This window comes from Neodiprion fabricii, chromosome 4 (genome assembly GCF_021155785.1).
Source record: "Neodiprion fabricii isolate iyNeoFabr1 chromosome 4, iyNeoFabr1.1, whole genome shotgun sequence".
Classification (NCBI taxonomy): domain Eukaryota; kingdom Metazoa; phylum Arthropoda; class Insecta; order Hymenoptera; family Diprionidae; genus Neodiprion; species Neodiprion fabricii.
In genome coordinates this window covers 28,686,692-28,706,217 of record NC_060242.1, presented here as the reverse complement: position 1 = coordinate 28,706,217, position 19,526 = coordinate 28,686,692, and the positions used below count along the sequence as shown (strand labels likewise).

The following is a 19,526-nucleotide window of genomic DNA, read 5'->3' as shown; positions in this document are numbered from 1 at the left end:
CGTATGTCCGGTATTTTCGGCTCAGGCTATGAACGGTAGAGGTAAAGAGAAATGAGAAATCACGTGAACGGGAATGGTGCTCGTTAGAGTCATAAGCATGGTCATAAGCAATAAGGGTCATAATTTGATTGGCGCTTAGCAATCAGGGTTCAATGTGATTGGCGCTTTGTGGAACTTTTGCTGCAGCAATGCCATCTTGATTTGCGTCTACTGCACGGACACTTTGTACAGAGAGAACCTCTTTGTATATCCCTCGTATACATGGTACATGCTTTGGTACAGGCTGCCTGTTTTATCGGCAAGTCACGAGCAGATTCAGAATAACTGGAAGAGGTCGCGCTTTTGTGTGGTTTCGAAGGGTCGAGTTGCACCGTACTTGTATCGAATCAAGTAGTGGATAAATAGTTGAATAGTGCGTAGTGGGTACCGACGCGGGGTTTGGATAATCTTAGGAAATAATAATTTATTTCCTACGTTATTTTTCAGAGATATACGTGTAGGATACCAGGCCACTGATCCTAAGAATCATGTCTGGAGAAAAAACTGAATTTGTACGTATGAATTATTGTACCGGCAAACTGCTGATTTTTGTTTGCAACATAACCTAATCCCAAACCTAACCCTACCTCGCCTAATTTCACTTCTTAGATCGGAATGCCCGACTTATTTATCGAGTTGACGGATTACCGAAAAACTGTAGCTTTTTCCTATTCTTTTTTGTTTCTGTTGCTGATATTAGTCTTTATTGAACTAGAATACGATTCTAGTTTATTCTTTAAACTGTGTTTCTTCCCACATTACAGTTTAGAAATTCTCATTTCGTATGACAAAAACTTCAACAAAAATATGTAAGACAAGTTTAAATGCTTGCAGGATTGGGGAAACGAAAAACTACAACGGGCTCAGAAAACTGTCGAAGAATCGCCGTACGACTTAGAAGCATGGAGTATATTGATTAGGGAGGCTCAAAACAGACCGATCACCGAAGTGAGATCCGTATTTGAAAAACTTGTCAACGTGTTCCCATCAGCTGGTCGTTACTGGAAAATATACATTGAGCAAGAGGTAATCGTAGCTGTCATTTACACCTGTCAAAATATAAGCAGTAAAATTGTGCACAACGTAACGTTGAATTATGGCAACCCCTTATTCATCCTCATAGCTGATAGTCATCGTATGAATAAATGGATTTGTTTTCACATAAAATACAGCGTTTATAGGCTAGTAGTAGTTCGTTGTCAAATAATATTTACGACTTGTCATTGTATAATTGTATGATATGTACTTGGTTTCAGATGAAAATGCGCAACTTTGAGAAGGTGGAAAAGGTATGTTCACAATATTTGTCTGGATTACCAACTTGATTCTGAATAATTTGTGTTGTGGTAGTTTCATGTTGGTTTTCACTTGTTATATAATATATACATGTATGTACATGTTGTTCAGTTAAAAAGTTTAAAAATGTCTACAGAAATATTCATAACCCAAAATTCGGGTGAAGTATGAATTTTTTTCATTTCACTATTACCGAGAAGGTATGCTAAATCGTTAGGTTCTGTATTGAATACAATATCTAAATTTTCCTCGCTTCGACAATATTATGATTAACAATTATGTGTTTGTGATTGGGCAAATAAAATATTTTCAAATATCGGAGTTTTATTTATATATCAACCAGTGAACAAAATCTTAAATACACAGGGTTTTCATAAAGGTTTCTCGGTATATATTTTTAGCAAAGTAAATCAGAGTTCAATAAACCAGTCGCTACAATAAATTGATTCAGGTGGTTTTTCTTGCATAGTTAATAATATATCAAAGTAATTATAAATTCACATTATTATGAAAAACGGTATCATTTATTTTAGGTTCAAAAGAAGTTGTTAAACCGTTATCACTCTTTAAATATAAACCTTCGGAAAGTAATAAATATTGGAAGAATATCAGTCTAATTTCACGTAGCAAATTTGATATTGAGTATTCAGAACTTTTTCGAGTATCCTGATACAATTATAAACAATTATTTTCATCTTTGGTGTCACAGGGAAAGCTTGATATCTTGCTCCACCTCCATTTATGATCTGGACCGCGTTATCGCATTTATGGGAATTGTTTGGCAGCGTGAATCTGAGTTGCAATAACAAATGGTACATAGTATTTATATTGGCTGAAATAAATAAACGCCATGCTTATGCGTTGAACAGATCTAAGATTTCACCACCTTCGAACATCCAAACGAATCTGTGTCTTCGAAGTATTTCACAATTTGCCATTTCTGATAATATTCAATCTTCACTGCTTCGTGTGCAGCAAGATGTCGAGTTTTTACCGTAAGTTTTCTTTCCTGGGTTAAAGTGATAACAAAATATCAATACTGAGTAAATTTGAGGCACATATGCAGCTCGACTGGTTTATCACAGGTTTCCATGTACTTAGTTTCTCAGGGTTAAATGGTCATTTTAATCCTGCGATGGAGCACATTCTATGCATGCCTGAATGCCTGTTGCTGTCTGCCGAGTGTGATGAGTTATATTATGATTGGTGAGAGATAGGTGTATGTGAAGCGAATAATTAAATACTTATAAAGTCGTAATTATTGAATATCAATGCCGGGACATATGTAGTCATGCATTTAACTGAACAACCCTTTGCATAGGAATACAGATGATTTGCTGTCAGTATAAATGGTATTTTAATCCGTCGTAACAAGATACTATCATTTTATGTGATGCTGAGCACTTTACATGATACATGTGAGGTGAATAAAAAAAAATTTATTTCATCACAAACAAGCAATAACTTATTTCATTGATAAATTACTGCTGTGTTCAAACAATCGGGAGGTCAGTTTTGTCGGTAAACTCAAAGTTTTGCATGCCCCAGTTTTAGATTAATTGATGCGAATCCCAAGTATTAGAAAAAATTTTACATGTATCGACAAAGGTGACTTTCTGAATGTAACAGCCTTATATTCCTTCCTGCTACATATTCTTGGGTCTCGATTAGGTCACAGGTTGAAATTATCAACTGTACTTCTGGTAGAATAAAGTCAAAAGGTAAAAATGAAAATTTAGCTTGTACTCTAATCTTCCAAAATTCGTAGATCACTGCAATTCTTTTGTTGTGTAACTGCCTTGTACAATATTCACCCTATTTTGACTTATTTCAAGTAAATAATTATTTTCGTAAACTAATATGTTGTAGTTTCAGCGCAATAAATAAATAAGCTTTGAATACAGTGAAACTTTGAAGAGATAAATATAAGAGCGTAAATACAAAATGAAGAATCTTTTTAGTCTGTCCAATCCTTCTTTTATTTTGATACTCAACATATTATTCGTGGAGTAAACATGCGCATTTTACGTCAATATTACTAGTATCAGATAAATTCAATTCTGTGACCTATTCAGTTAATAAAAGCACACTTGTGCATCGGGATTTCCTTTGACAAACTGTTATTACAAATATTACAATACCTTTCCTTGGCACATCTACTTGATGCAGTTTTATTGCGTACATATCAATGCCTCAAGTATTTGTAGAGAATAAATAGAGGTAGCGTGAAGTGACCAATTGCTATTTTCTAGACTTTTCAATTGTTAGTATTTCATACGACTAACTTGTACAGAAATTGTATATATTCTGCCATACTTTTTGTCTCACTTCCTTATCTTTTGAACTATCTCTGTGAATATTTCCTCATCCATAGAAATGTCAAAATTAATAAAGCCTTTGCGGAGATTGTGTTATACAGTTTGAACAGTTCCCAAAATTAACAAATTTATTTCATCCATGATGAATTATTTTTCTCAATATATTATTTAAAAGCATCTTTATTTCTTGCTATGACAAGCCCATGGTTTTATTTCATAACGCCAAAAACCGGTGTCACTTCATGCTGCTTCGCCTTGTCTTCATTTTCTTCGAATGTTTTGGGATCATTTATTTCTCGATCCCATATAGTTTAAGGTAAAGAAAAAGTATCATCCCCACGTTTGCACTCAATAAATGAATTTTTTATTTTGTGGGGTTCATTTTCTCCTATCACCCATTCAGTTTTTTTCTATCACACGAACAACTTGGTTTCATTCTTATTACCGATGCATTGCAGACCGAATATGTATATGTATCTCTTCGCCTCGGTGTAGATCGTGAAAAACATGCACGCATAGTCCGTCTGTAATGTGTTAAGTGAATAATGATCAATCTTAATGAAAGAATAAAATATAAATAATAAGTAATGAATGAAATGATGTATTGTTCAACCCACAATTTATCGTTCACTTAATAGAGTGGACCACTGTTATGGAAATATGTACAGTAAGGAAATTTATGTTTATTGTTAATGTTACACATTCCTTGATTTCAATATTGTACAATTAATTGTGCTAGACAGAGTTTGCCCTTATTGGTAAGTAAGGTAGTGGATAAATGTACAATTCAGTTTCAGATTCTTCTGTGACTATCATGTAATAGATACCATTCGTTCAGTAATTTATTAAACACGAATATTACATTTCATGTTGTACGATTTGTTTCAACAGCTCTTCCAAAGATGTCTTATGAAAATCTTAAATATTGAGTTGTGGAAACTCTATCTTTCTTACGTCAAAGAAACAAAAGCAAGCCTTGCTTCGTACAAGTAAGAATAAACAGTTTTATGCATGATACTCCTCGCTTTTATTACACTAGATTTAAGATAGTTCTTTCAATTATCAACTGGATGTAATTAACTATTTTATTACATAGCATATAAAAACCTCGAATATGTTATAACAAAAATTAAAATTTTAAAGGGAGAAAATGGCACAGGCGTATGATTTTGCATTGGATAAAATTGGCATGGATATCCATTCTTACAGTATTTGGAACGATTATGTCACCTTTTTGAAAAGTGTTGAAGCTGTCGGTTCTTACGCAGAAAATCAAAAGATTAGTGCTGTGCGAAAGGTAACTTTGATTGTTTTATCCGCACATATTAATACAACGTTAGATTATAATATGAAGTATCGCTCGCTTATAGGTATATCAACGCGGTGTTATAAATCCAATGATTAATATGGAACAGTTATGGAAAGATTATATGGCATTTGAACAAAACATCAATCCCATAATTGCTGAAAAAATGGCTATTGAAAGGTCTAGAGACTACATGAATGCGAGACGAGTGGCTAAGGAGCTGGAAGCAGTAACAAGGGGCTTAAATAGAAGTGCCCCTAGTGTTCCACCAACGGGTCACTCTGAAGAAGTTAAACAGGTACAGGAATTCAGACATTGTGTAACGATTATACAATCATAACATACCGGTATTAAGTATTGTCCAATTTTTTTCAATGTCTAGGTTGAATTGTGGAAAAAGTACATTGCCTGGGAGCGCAGCAATCCATTGCGAACAGAGGATACGTCGCTTGTTGCTCGCCGTGTGATGTTTGCGATTGAGCAGTGCCTTCTCTGTCTTGGGCATCATCCTGCGGTCTGGCATCAAGCTGCACACTTTTTAGAGCTGAGCTCAAAGATACTAACTGAGAAGGGTGACGTGAATGCAGCTAAAAATCTGAGCGACGAGGCTGCAACAATGTTCGAAAGAGCGACAAATACTCTACTTTCGAAAAATATGCTGCTTTATTTTGCTCATGCTGATTTTGAAGAAGGACGAGTCAAGTATGAAAAAGTCCATCAAATCTATCAGAAGTTCCTAGATATCCCAGACATCGATCCAACTCTGGTTAGTCTTGCTTATTGCACTACTAGAGATTGCAATGAAAAATATACATAAATGTTTTGTCGGTGGAGCTTGCTGATGTTTGTTACGTTAATTTCCTTTACAATGAATCATTTATATTTTTCCACAGGCGTACGTCCAATACATGAAATTTGCAAGACGTGCTGAAGGGATCAAATCAGCCAGGATAGTTTTCAAAAGAGCTAGAGAAGATGCTAGATGTGCACATCAGGTTTACGTTGCCGCCGCGTTGATGGAGTATTACTGCACCAAAGATAAAAATATAGCTTTTAGAATCTTTGAATTAGGCCTAAAAAAATTCAGCGATAATCCTGAATACATCTTGTGCTACATAGATTATCTCTCTCATTTAAATGGTAAGATCAGCATCATATCGCAAGAGTATAAAAAAAGAATCCTAAATTGTAAACCATCTGTACTTATTTCATTTAAATTTGAATATAACATTTGATATTACCTTGCAGAGGACAATAATACGAGAGTACTTTTTGAGAGGGTATTATCGTCAGGTAGTTTAGAGCCAGAAAAATCTGTGTAAGTAGCAGTGTCAATACACGAACAACTAGTTTAATTTAGTACATTTCTAATGTAAATGCAGAGACGATTTAATTACGATTTTGACTAATATGCTGCAGAGCTAAAACCTAATCAACGTAAAACTAAAGTTGTACAGTTATACTTACATTTTATGCTTCTGTGGAAAATTATTTGAAGAAAACTTCTGCCGTTTACGTTTACAGCACTCGTAGTTGTACATAGAAGTTTCTGCTTTGAGTTTCGTTCACAACGGTGCATGAAACTTCGTAAATGTTGGTTTACTTGTTGAAGGACTGCAATTCTGAATGTAGTGTAAATTTATAAAGAATCGTGTTTTTACAGTGATATTTGGAATAGATTTCTCGAGTTTGAATCCAACATTGGTGACTTGGCCAGTATCGTAAAAGTTGAAAAGCGGCGAAGTGCAGTATTAGAAAAGGTCAGTACCTAATGTAAGTTTTACAGCCTATAAATGACTGTCAAGATATTCAAGTATAAGGAATACTTGCTAACTCGATGATATTACTTTGCTTACTAGATAAAAGAATTTGAAGGTAAGGAGACTGCTCAGCTGGTAGACAGGTATAAGTTCCTCAATCTCTATCCTTGTACACCAATAGAATTGAAATCTATCGGTTACATGGAGGTGTCCAACGTAGTAAGGAATAATTCTGGCATAACACCTAGGGTGACCGACCCTGAAGAGTCCATGGCATCTTTGCCAAGACCAGATTTGTCACAAATGATACCTTATAAACCAAAAGTAAACGCCCTGGCGGGTGAACATCCAGTACCAGGTAAGATTAGGTATCAGTAATTGTACGGTGTATTATATCGAGACTGTATCAGATTTGGATTGTTGGTGAGTTGACATTTTCAACGAGAATTGAATTATTTGTTTTCAGGCGGTACTTTCCCGTTACCTCCAGCTGCTGCTCAACTATGTACAATGCTTCCGCCGCCTGGATGCTTCCGAGGACCATTTGTTGCAGTCGATTTGCTTGTCGACGTTTTCAGTAGAATCCAATTACCGGAACATGGTGAGTGCCGAAGCCTTGGTTGATGTGTTTATGAAATTTAGTGAAGTAATCTCGCTAATTTGGTAAGCGTTACATTTTAGATGCACAAATATTCAGATGAATCCGTGTTATTTCAGCTCCACTTCCTGTAGCAGACAATGGATGCGATACCAAGCTTTTTGATCTTGCAAAGTCTGTGCACTGGATAGTCGATGAGAGTAACGACGGTACACAGATTGGATCGAAACGTCGGAGAACTCGTTTGGGTGGTGATGATAGCGAAGATGACGATCTGCCGCCTCCACCAGCGAATGATATTTATCGCCAAAGACAGCAAAAGCGAGTGAAATGAGTAGAAGTAATTTGGTAAATAATCTATGAATTATACTAGGATATGATCTCTGAACAACCGTGATCAATTGAGAGCGAGACAAGTACCGATGATTGACGAAGCACAAGCTTGAATGTCACACATTCATATTTTTAACAAATATGCGTAGAATTTCGATCCAACAACTATACTGAAGTGACTGTAATGTTCAATTGCTGTTTTATTAAGAAAACGTCATTGAAAAAAACATTTCTACACGGTTTTATACTAAATACATAAGTAGCTGGACTGACACAATGTATAAAGTCATTGAATTTCTCAATATGATTTATTATTTTTGAAACCATCGAATCCAATGGCCATCTATCAGGTTCATTTATTTTAAATTACCCATTTCTTTTCAATCTTCAAGTTCGAAGAAAAAACTGTTTATTAACCATTCATCATCTCGATTGTTGACAATTTATCTATTTTTTCCAGTTCTTGCATATTTAAGTTGTTGTTCCAACAGACAATGAAAACATTCCAAATGGCTCCTCATTGCCTGATGGCTGGTTGTATAGTTTTAGTTCTCACAAATTGTTCGTGGTTTATTCAAAACAGACTCCGTACTAGAATTTTCGATCATAAATTAAGCATAAATTACGCATACGTTCGCTTTATGCCTTCTGATTTGTAAACCTGATTTATCAATAAGCTTAGATCGTAAAAACTTGTGAAGTTTTCTAGATTTAGAATTCTTTGTCTACTCCGGGCGTGTTGTACCATATTATTTCAACCTCATTTTTTCAGGGTACAGCTAAAGATATTTAAAATACTTAGAAAATTCTGACAGAATCAGTTTCATCGGAGAATTTTGTTGGTTTCGCAATGGACGTGAATCTATTATGGTTCCACAGATAGACTTTAAACAATCAAGTGATGGCCCACTTGACGATAGGCATATTCATGTAACGAAAGGAATATGTATTTAATCTCGCTTACTGGGTATATCAAATCATACAGTGGGTAGCATTATCGCGTAATGATATGTCGTTGATTATACATAATGTGAATTCGCAAGATAACTCATGTTTTCATGAGTATTACATTATACATTGAAAAAAATAGAAACTCTAATGTGCTTATCGAATGCACTGTATACCAGTAGTGCACAAAAAAGAAATTCTACGCTTCCTGGAATCGAACAGCGAGATCACTGTATATACTTTTTTTTTAAGAATTAGAGTTAAACTCTACCAAACTCGGATTACGCGGTCTCCTTAAGTTTCATAAACGTTGTAATTTAGTTATACATTTATATTGATAATATCTACAATATTCACTACAAATAAAGAAACTTTAATTAATAATCTCATACGATCTAATGATCAAGTTGTCCCTTGAAATCTCCTTGAGTTTATTGTTGAGAACAATCGGCTCAACTTTTCTGCACATCATCCATTAAAGTGGCAAGTCGTGTTTAACTGGCACGGGTCGTTCTTTCATGTTAGATAAAGTCAAGGATAGTCCGCGAATATTTGCGAAATGAGTATAAAATAGCTACTGAAGAAACGGTTCGTTTCGCCAGCGGCGTAGCTTGAAATGCAAATTGTTTTACATCCTTCTTTATGGTCCGTTAGCCAGACCCTTTGAGACAGTTACCTAATCCTTCCTTGCCCCGAACCCATCCTACTATTGCTCACTACACAGCCCTTGCTAAAAGCCCGAATCTAATAATGCCACTAATTTAACCGAGCCGTTGATCATTGTAAGAGAGTATTTTTATCTGCTGTAATATCGATGTTGGCATAATTCTGACTTTCGCCGTACGTACTACGATTTTAAGTTACATAAGTTCAATGAAACCGCTACTTCGATCAATCAAATATTGGGCGTTGGACACCGGCACGAAAATATTTCAGATCTGGTAGCAGGAATATGGCAATTTCTAGGCATTAGGTCTCCTAGAAATAATTCACGGACAAACACATTGCGGCCCATCAATATTCTCACCTTCCAAGAATTTTCGCGTAGCTGGTAGCAGCGGGCGCTTGAACGTGATCGGAATTCGCGAATGAATGACAAAAGGAAAAAAAAAAAATATATTAAATAAAAGTGGTGGTCTACTCTGAGAAATATAATCTTGATTGTTCTCTAAAACGGTCGCTTATCGATGAGTGGCAAAAAATTTATAATACTTACGAAGATAACAAATTAAGATTGGCAGCGACGAGTTGTTATTATTTATGCGCTCATACCGATTAGTAAAAATCCTATTCCTCGACAAACTAAGTCTATACCTGAGCGACGAGAAATTTTTGATTATAGTACTAGATTTTTAACGCACTTAACACAGACGGTGTGTTACATTTTTTTATACTTGAAAACGAATTGTTATTTGCCGCACTCAATCGCCGTCGTCATAGTTTATCAATGTATAACGACTGCGGGGCTTGTCTGTTTTTTTTTTCTTCTTTTATTTTATAAACGTAATTGGTGTTCCGTATGTACTAATTATCGTGGATTTAATTAATAAATAGATGTACGGTTAGTAAAACCGCACTCGATAACACAATTCAACTTATTTATCAGCAAAACTCCATCTCGACTGAGACACTGATTGCAATTAGTGACTCCTTTGTCCCAAATTAGCTGGTAGCTATGCAAATATTTGCAGGTCGCGTAGCCATTAGGAGTCGTGACAACGTTAAGAATCAAGGTAAGTGTACAAGTTACTGACCCTGTCCCAATTATTACCTTTTTTTCGTTGTATTTGTTTAATCCTTGATTCCAAAATTATCAAAAAATAAATTTGTGGTGTCTAATCCTCTAGCAATTGGTTTTAGTCATCGAGAAATTGAAAATTTATGCCATCGATTTATAATTTTGGAAAATAAAAGATCAATAATTGTGTTCAAAGGTGTCAATAACTGGTCCACTATTTATTACCTTATACTTGACAGTTGTATCGAACTGCGCGATCTGTTTCCGGAAGTCTCTAATCTAGTCTTGTACAAGTTATTGGGGCTTTATTTTGAAGTTGAAAACATATATCGCTTCGCATCTCCGTTATCGTGTGTACAACAATATTTAAAGAATTTTTTCGCCTTTCTTCATTGCGACCCCGGCAGTCCTTGTTCGACAAATCCAAAATCAGGGGATCCGGGTAACTTTAGTTACCGAGTCGGAGCCGGTTATCTTTATGATCTTCCCTCTTCCGGTAATCGGGAAATGAAGTACCTCACTGCTTACTATACGGCGCTAGGAAACCCCATTACCCAAGTATAAATCCACGGGTGGTTGGCGCGTGACTGCGGCATAGTTCTGCTCCATCCGTCTTAAGACTCTTGCATTTGCTGCAGGCAGTCCCGCACACCTCGGGTCCAATCTCGTTGTGACTAATTATACCACCTCGTTCATCATCGCTCCGAGTTCTCGGTGCTCCCCGAGCCGTGGTAAGTGTCAGGAATAACTATATTAAGAATGTTAATGTACTAGGTATGCGCCACAAGTTCCTTATTGCATCAACCGGGCTCTGGGAGAGATTGTGATCCGGCATCAAGCAGCTTTGTAGCCTCATCGGTGATTTCTCAATTAACAAATTTTCTGGCATGGTTAGCGAATAAACGCAACATTGTGGTAATTGCCTTTGATCGTTCGTCAAGACACTTCGTCATATGCTGACTCGGGAATCGTTATGTCTACAGTTTAAATCCTAAATACTGAACCAGCACGACCATGTAGTTTATGGCGTATCCCAAGAACTGAAATACATATGACACATCAACATTTCTTTGATAACCGATACTTTCCACGATTTTGATTATTGATTTTTCTTACGGTAACTGGAAGACGCCTATCGAACGCGAATACTCCACAGATTTTAAATGGCTTTCTCATGTGCAGTTGTTCCATAAAGACTCTCGACACCCTTAAAAAATATTGATCTTCGGAAGCGCTTGCCATTTCTTGTACGGTATACTTTATGGCCACTCCCTGATAAATGAACAATTCATTTGTAATGTAACAGTTTGAAATTTACTCGTACTTATGAAAATATTTCTACAAAATGGTGAGGTGCATCAATCATCCAAACTCGGTTAAAAATATTCTGGCCACCGTTGATTTTTCAAGAATTCGACAATTATTGCGCTTATATCTACAGATCGTAGAAATGATGAAACTACTAGGTCATTTTTAATTCTATGCTTATAATAAATAGTATATTTACCCCAGCAAACGCTTTGTCCGCGTAATAACATAGCGTGAGCAGTCTGACCAGGTTGGACGTGACAATCCCGATCAACCTTACAGCCAACCATGTGGCGAAGTTTGAATGAATTCTAACATGCTGTGTTACGCTAACAAAGAGTATGAAAGTTACACTGGTTATTTCTATAATTGAAACACCCGTTGAAATAAATAGCTGATATTGGTGCAAAGCTGTATATTTGTATTGAATGTTGAACATTCTCAAATTTATCTGCCTCAGATGCTCCAACTTTCGAGCTGAAATTGATACGTTCCAATCTGTAGCATGAAATAAAAAATTACGGTTTTAAAATTGATCGATTACCGGTCATCCGTTACAGTTACGTTACAATTAAGAAAACACGAGGCACTTACCGCAGGCATAATTGATTTGCGTTTTCGTTACGTCAAATTGCTCCGTTTGACTTGGAAAAATCTGACCAACTGCTATTTTGGATGCATAGCAGTTACTTCCTTTGGCAATTTGTTCGCCTCTTCTGGGCACTGCTAGTTTTGAAATCTTTTTTCTGATTGCCTGTTGATATTTTGATAGTGCCGAGTAGACAACGCACAACATGATTTCATCTGCAATTGCTGGTAACTCTATTGCCGATGAGTAAAGATAGCACACTGTGCAATAGCCGGTCAATATGTTCATCACTGGTATAGTGAATTTACTTAACAGTGAAATACACAGGGTGGCGATGAAATAGTAATCCGAAATCACCGTGCAATTGAAAATCGAGTCAAGCTTATGTTCACAAGAAAAGATTAAAATCTCGTTCAAATTCTTAACGTGCTTATTTTTCCAAATGAATTTGGTCAACACTGCGGTCAAAGAAGCAGCCATATTTCCGACAAATATCACTTTTGCCATAACATCTCCCGGTAAATAAAGCTGGTACCGCTCAGTTAGTACTAATTTTTGAGGTACTCTGTTTTCTACCATGTCAGTCACGAAAATTCCAGCAACTATTACCAGACACATTGCGATGAAAAGGTTCGATATAAAGTATAACTTAGATACGCGGAAAGTTTTATTCTGCCTGATAAACGGGAATACCCCTGATATTTGTGAAAATATTTTCAAAATTTGAAACACCAGCATGGTTTGCTGAACGTAATTGACTTTGTCGGTATTGAAAAGAAAGAGAAAAGTGTACAATTTTTATCGAGACGTGAATGATGTCTGTTCACGAGCAAGTTGAGCAAGGCACTAGCCTCGACTTCACAAAATGCTCATTGAGTATGTATTTATTCATACGTCACGTATTTTCTTTTTTGCAATTGGCATGGGAGGTGAAACGCTTCTCCATGCAGTAATAGTATACTTATATGACGACAATAGACGTTATACCATCATCAATCATAGCGATTGACAACATTTCAAGTTTTCGTAATAATATTTTGTGCAATTCCAAAGGGTCGACTAATTCGGACAATTTTCGTTTCCTGTACTACAATGACCACGCAAATTTCAGAGTGGTTCATTGTGACTATACAGGTTACAATACTCAACGCACTTTTAGACTTTCCTATCGTAATTCTTAGCTAATGGGTTGACACACACCGGGGCAAAAAGCTCATCTTGGGTAAAAATCGTGAACAATGAAAAAAACATTAACTCATTTCTAAAAATTATTCTCCCCGACGGCGATGAAATTTTTTTACTCACCTACAGCCGGAATTGAGGTAGCATGCGGCTAAGGTTGGTAAAGAGAATTAATGAAAAGTATGAGGTGTATAAAATGAAGAGAAAATAGAATGAACGCGAAGAAAGGAAGACTAGGTACGTATAAGAGAAGACCGTCGCAGCCAAGAGCGGCTTATTTAATTAAGCGGAAATCTCATTTTTCCTCGCTGCTTGCGCTCGAGAATACCTGTAAAAGCAAGTTACGGTTTTGTTGGTCCATTCCTGGTTCACCATTGTGTACCTCCTTAGTTGTCCTGATCTCCGGCGTAATCAATGCCGTGCAAATACTCGAAGAGGGGGAAATATTTGTGGCCAATCGAATCGGTAGCACGCACGAAGGTGCTTAGTGTCGTTAGTTGGCAATCAAACGAAAAGGTACTTCGATAAAAATCGAATCGTTATCTGATAGCGGTTGTTTGATCAGAGTTTTACGTCTCGCCCAAACTCTGTCTAGTTTTTGCCGGGAATTCCGCACGCCCGCGCTTAACGAGGGTTAATGAATCCACCGAACTGGAAGCCTGTGTTGCCCCAGGTCCTCGAACAGGATCGCTGTCGATGAGAAACTTTCCTGTTTGTACGCCTCTAATATCAACATGTCCAATATGTAATTTTCGTTCTGGATTATTGCACCGCCTATGTCTCGTTAATATTCCCGTGGTACTGTTTTTTGAAATCAAAGCACTTTGACGGGGCGGTAAAAGCTGTGAACATTTATCTCTCAGCAACGGTGCGTATTTTTTTTCAAGCTTGCTTTTCCATCATCAACCGTTATCGTACCGTATCGGGACATATTTGTATAACATAGTATCGTATTTGTTATATCAAGATTCCCTGAGGTAATATTGCGGACGGCTTCATCACGTGTTCCTTCCTACACAAGCAATACTCTTGGGGGAATAATATTCGCGTTTTGTTCAATGATTGATAGCATAGCGTCATGTCGTTAAATGTATATATCCTCCACCATTGTAGCATTTACCGAGTTTTAATATTCTTGTGCATTCGTTACTGAATGTAAACTTTTCGTTGCGTAACTAAACTATATAGAAATTTCATTGTTTCATAAAAAAAAAACATAAAAAATACTATATGATGAATCGTCCGAAACGCGGTGTCACTTCACGAATTACGTAATTTTTTGCACAGGGCTGAATGTAATTACACACCGTCTCGCAACTTTCACAGCTATCTTTGTACTTTATGAAAAATCTGGCAGTGCAAATGGGATACACAGTTGTTGTGGACTTGTGTTGCTGTAGATCATTTCATCGCTATACATATACGTACGGTTGCTTTGCGCGTCCGTATATCGGGAGTGAAAACTTTATCCGGCTTGTAAAGTACATACGTGACTATTCCGGTGAATATGAGGCAACTGTAACAATTTGTGCGCCAGTGTGGGACAGTGTGCAAGCTTAATGTACGACAATTTACGATAAGCGCGTGCGAGAAACGGCTATGGTTATAAACGCATCTCTTATAGCTAGCAGAAATTGAGCTTCCAGAGCGGGACAGCGCGATTTCTCATGGGAATCGTAACGGGGAAATTTGTTGGTCGATCAGGGTTGCACTTGACGGATAGCTGATGCTTATCTTCGCATCGTCCATACTATTGAGTCTAACGCCTGATGGATAATAGCCATTTTTCACTTGCCTTTCGTTCTGTCAAGTTGCCATGCTGGGCTGGTTCAGTGTTCTCGTGATTTTTGGAGTTTTCATCACGCCGAGTGAAGGGGCACAATTTTCCGCTAACTGGGAGAAAATATTCATTAATCATGAAGACGAAAATCTCCGCGAGTACGAGAATTTACTTTTAAAAATTATGAAGAATGCTTTTTCTGAAAGTAAAGCTAACGTCGTTCTAGTCAGCGGCGAGTGTCCAAGATGCAACAGGATATTGGATATTCTGATGAAAGGTACGAAGCTGCCGTTAGTAGCAGTGACAGAATTCCATCTCGCAAATTCTCACAATAGCAGTGATACGATTTATAAATTCGTAACAATTGTGGTAAGTAATTTCGACGAGTTACACCGACATTTTGAAAAGCTTCGGCTGCAGTACGCATGGAACCCAAGAGCGAAACACCTGATCGTGACTGCTGTTGAACCAAGCGCAAAAGAATTGCAAATATTTTTCGAAGAGTGCTGGACCCACAGAGTTCTCAACGTTGGAGTTTCAATCTACAACCGTTATGAGGTTTACACGTACAATCGCTACCTGGGAAATGCCCCGTTTGAAAAAGTCAACGCGTCAAATTTATTTTACGACAAACTTCGAGACATGATGGGCCATCCAGTCCGTACCAAGTATGTCCCATTTGTAGGAAGGAACGTACCAAAGTGGATCCCGGAAGAGCGTAAATTCGTGTTTGTCGATGTGGACTGGGCTTACGCCCAGGCGTTTTTGCAAACTGTCAACGCTACCGCAAAATATCCCGACCTATCCAACGAAGAAGTACCTCTGTATGCAGGCTTCAACTATCGTTTCGAGCGCTGGAAACAGCGTAATTTCTTCAGCAACGAATTGTGGTTCAACGAAATGCTGGCAAACTTTATATTTTTCGAAAGAACTGAACAAGTTTACCCGCTTGGTTTTGACGGCATCTACGTAATCGCCCCGAAGAGTGGTTTGAAGTTGCCGAACGTGTTCAGACCTTACCAAAAAATGAGTTGGCTCGCCATCGGCATAAGTCTCGGAGCCTACGGTCTCTACACTTACGTACTTCATAAGCGGAGAAACATCACTGCTGACGCGTTTATGAGCACGTTGGCGACGTTTCTGGGTCAATACTATCCCAAAAGGTACCGTCAGCTCGGAAATAAGGGTCCGATTATCGTTTGGTCGTTGTTCTCGATGCTAGTGATAAGCGCTTATCAAGGCGCACTGTACAGTGCATTAGCAATTCTGACCTACTACCCAGAAGTAAACACTTTGGATGAAGTAATCAGACTCACGAACACGGTATACGGTTACGAAGAATTTTACGAGACCGTCAAAGACCATATGCCGCCAACCATCAAGTTGATTTTGCTAGACCAAAATACAGACTGGTACAAATTCATGAAGCTTCATCCCGACTATTTTTATTTGGGCTCCTTGACGGCCGTCAAACACGGCATCATGCGACCGTTGCTGTTATCTCAGCAGGGAATTCCACTCTATCACGGGGTTGAGCAGTGCTTCGTACCAATGTACACGACGTACTTCACACCGTACGGTTCACCCTACCTGGATAAGCTGGATTGGGTCACTCTAGCCTTTAGAGAAGCCGGCCTTCATCAGTACTGGGAGAATCAAATCAGTATAAACTCTTTGCTGACTGGGTTGACCGTCCCGTTCGACGGGCAGATCAGAACCATTAAGAAGTTGTCTTTGATGACGGAGATACTTGCTTTTTACATTTGGGCTGCGGGGCTACTGGTCAGTTTTTGCTGTTTTGTCTACGAGGTATACTCCAGACGTTGTACGGAAAAGAAGAGTTAACAAAATTAGCAATTGTAAAAGAAAGAAATTCGGATTCCATCGATTCAATTACAAGCCTGATATCTCATGGATGCGAAAATGCAGATGTGCTTAAGGGACGCCCTGGTCGATTTCGACGTTGGCGTACATGTCGCATTTCATACGCAATTCTGAACAAAAACACTCCAACTTATTTTCATTTGCCGTAGAAATAAAGAAATGGCATAGATTCTACGATATCACAATAGTAAACTCGTAAAATTCATGCTATTTCTTTATTTCTGCTTCAAAGGAAAAGGAATTGGAGTGTTTTTGTTCAGGATGGCGTATAGAATGGGACTGTTGAGCTCCTTTTTGCGTTTGAGATACGTAGGACTTTGAAATTTGGAAATATATACGACAACGTCGAAATCGACTAGACCGTCGAGACCACCCCTTTAAGCGATTCTAAGGCCAACTAAAGAGCGTCAGATGTAAAAAAAAACGTACTGCTTTTATTCATGCTTTGCTACCAATAAAGATATCTACAATCTGTCCTTGTTCTAGAGTTATTAGCATAAAGTGGTCCATCGTTTTGAACTACTAATTTTAGACACAGCTGTTCAGATTCTAACTACCACTGTTACTTAGATACTATCAAGTGAATAAAAATTTTCTCAACTACACCTGCATTTTGTTCTCACAGTCTTCAATAATTACGCAGTCTTCCGTACAGCACACGGTGCATTCAGAGTCTATAGAGTAGCGGGCAGCGAACTCCCGCACTGATAATTAAACGAGAAAGAGAAAAGTTCGCGTATTTGAACGTTTGGAGATAAAGCAGTGGACTGAAATGTTGTGTCAGTCTCTCACTAAAAAATATAATAAAACGTAAATTTGACGACATGATGGCTGCAAAAGGAAACAAAAATATTGGGTTAATTTGTGATGTTCTACCATGGTAATACTCATTCGATATTGTCACTTTATACTTTCTTTATACTTTATCCAGGTCAGTGAATAAAAGAAACTTTGATACTGCAATTTAATTCTAAAGACAGTTTCCGTACAAATTTACTTAACAACTGATCTCTTCTAGTCATAGAACTTTTAGTTGTAGCTGACGCGGGAACTTTGGTAGTGTTATTGACATGGTGTATAACGTTGAGATTCTCATGTCACAGTCATATTGTGTTTCCTTGAAGTTTGCTAACGATTTGTGAGACAGAATCGATGAAGTGGCTCATACCGTTTGCGATAAAAATGATTGAGGGTGTCTTGACTTGGGAGTGTTATTAAAAATTCTCCTAAAGAAATATTAAGGTTTGGAAAAATTCATGAGCCAATTTCGGGAACATATCCTTCATAAATATTGATGATGATTATACATAATAATAGTACATCTGTGTATAATATACGTATTTATTTATCTATACATAGGTATTTCTTGATGAACACGATACAATTGCAAACTAACTATGAGATTCAGTTAGGTAAAAAATCAGACGAATTTAGGAAGAGAGATAATCTCAAGAGGAGTCTTGATTTGGTTCAGGAGTTGGTTGGTTGGACAGTAATAAACCAGCAGCACTTAATTACAGACATCGACAACGAACAAGAATCGAAACACTGTTGACACCGCTCGCCTCAGAAACCAAACATACATGGCGTCTACGCGTGTTTTAAAGACGGTAAGAGTCAAGCCAAGTGGCTTACAGCTTATCACTCCAGTGTTGGAAGCGTGCGGGACCGCACGCGTTTCACCGATACTAATTGTAAAATCGGGGATATCGAGAGATGCCTGAACATTGCGCGCGTGACTTATCGAAATTGCGAGTATCGAGGCTGGATTCGCCGTGTTCCAAGTTCAGCTACGACAGTCACATGCCCACGCATTAATTCTGTCTCGTATTTCTCAGTCTGTGGTGCTTTACTGTCTCGTCTGCTACCGTGCAGTGAGTTCCATTCATGCAGTGTGTACAGTGATATGGCTAAAAGTCGTGTGCGTATATAGTTCTATTCGATGTCTGTGCTTTGTTCTTCCGTTCTTTTTTCGTACTTCTGGGTTCTCTTCGTTACTCATCAACAAGGTAAGGTTTTAATTTTTTTTTCTGTCATTGCGAAGTATTTTCCATGTCGCGCAGCATCTTAGTTGCGTTCTTTCCAACGATGACTTTGTAACTGGCTAATTGTAAGCGTAAGTCTCGTTTTTCGTTGCTCGAATTTAGCCCAGATTATTTTCATGTTATTTGCATTTTACTCAATTGTTGTTCGATGTTGCTTACCAGGCCATAAATTTACCTCATCCTTTTGATCTAGCCTAGGCAAATGGATCTAACCTTTCTCGAAAAAACTTGTAGGTTTTGCGCTAAATTGTGTGAATTTTCATGAAAAATATTTAATTTGTCGCACCAAAATTTTATATGCTCTGTTTTAGCTTTTCATGTGCGAACTCTGAATCTTTTCCCCTTTACGTTTTTCCATTTACTCGGTATCTTTCTTCTTTTAGTCTTTGTTCAGCCAATACT

At 37.6% G+C, this 19,526-nt stretch overlaps 2 protein-coding genes across 2 annotated transcripts; both read left to right on the top strand.

The window, feature by feature from the left end:
* The first annotated feature begins 192 nt into the window (after window positions 1–192).
* Window positions 193–8,979, top strand: LOC124180491 (protein suppressor of forked). Its single transcript, XM_046566087.1, has 13 exons — window positions 193–551; window positions 874–1,065; window positions 1,296–1,328; window positions 4,545–4,642; window positions 4,797–4,950; window positions 5,024–5,257; window positions 5,342–5,725; window positions 5,853–6,099; window positions 6,208–6,277; window positions 6,623–6,719; window positions 6,819–7,077; window positions 7,186–7,320; window positions 7,437–8,979. The coding sequence occupies exons 1-13, from the start codon at window positions 528–530 to the stop codon at window positions 7,649–7,651; spliced, it is 2,142 nt and encodes a 713-aa protein (XP_046422043.1). The 5' UTR covers window positions 193–527; the 3' UTR covers window positions 7,652–8,979.
* Window positions 8,980–15,231: 6,252 nt separating this feature from the next.
* On the top strand, window positions 15,232–17,040 carry LOC124180710. The gene has a single exon (XM_046566456.1). The coding sequence runs from the start codon at window positions 15,232–15,234 to the stop codon at window positions 17,038–17,040; it is 1,809 nt and encodes a 602-aa protein (XP_046422412.1).
* The last annotated feature ends 2,486 nt before the right edge of the window (window positions 17,041–19,526 follow it).

Excerpts from the sequence above, each read along its gene's own strand:
- LOC124180491 (XM_046566087.1), top strand. The coding sequence starts at position 528 with ATGTCTGGAGAAAAAACTGAATTT. Across the intron at positions 552-873 it reads CTGGAGAAAAAACTGAATTT|GATTGGGGAAACGAAAAACT; the intron begins GTACGTATGAAT and ends AAATGCTTGCAG. Across the intron at positions 4,951-5,023 it reads AGATTAGTGCTGTGCGAAAG|GTATATCAACGCGGTGTTAT; the intron begins GTAACTTTGATT and ends GCTCGCTTATAG.
- LOC124180710 (XM_046566456.1), top strand. The coding sequence starts at position 15,232 with ATGCTGGGCTGGTTCAGTGTTCTCGTGATTTTTGGAGTTTTCATCACG.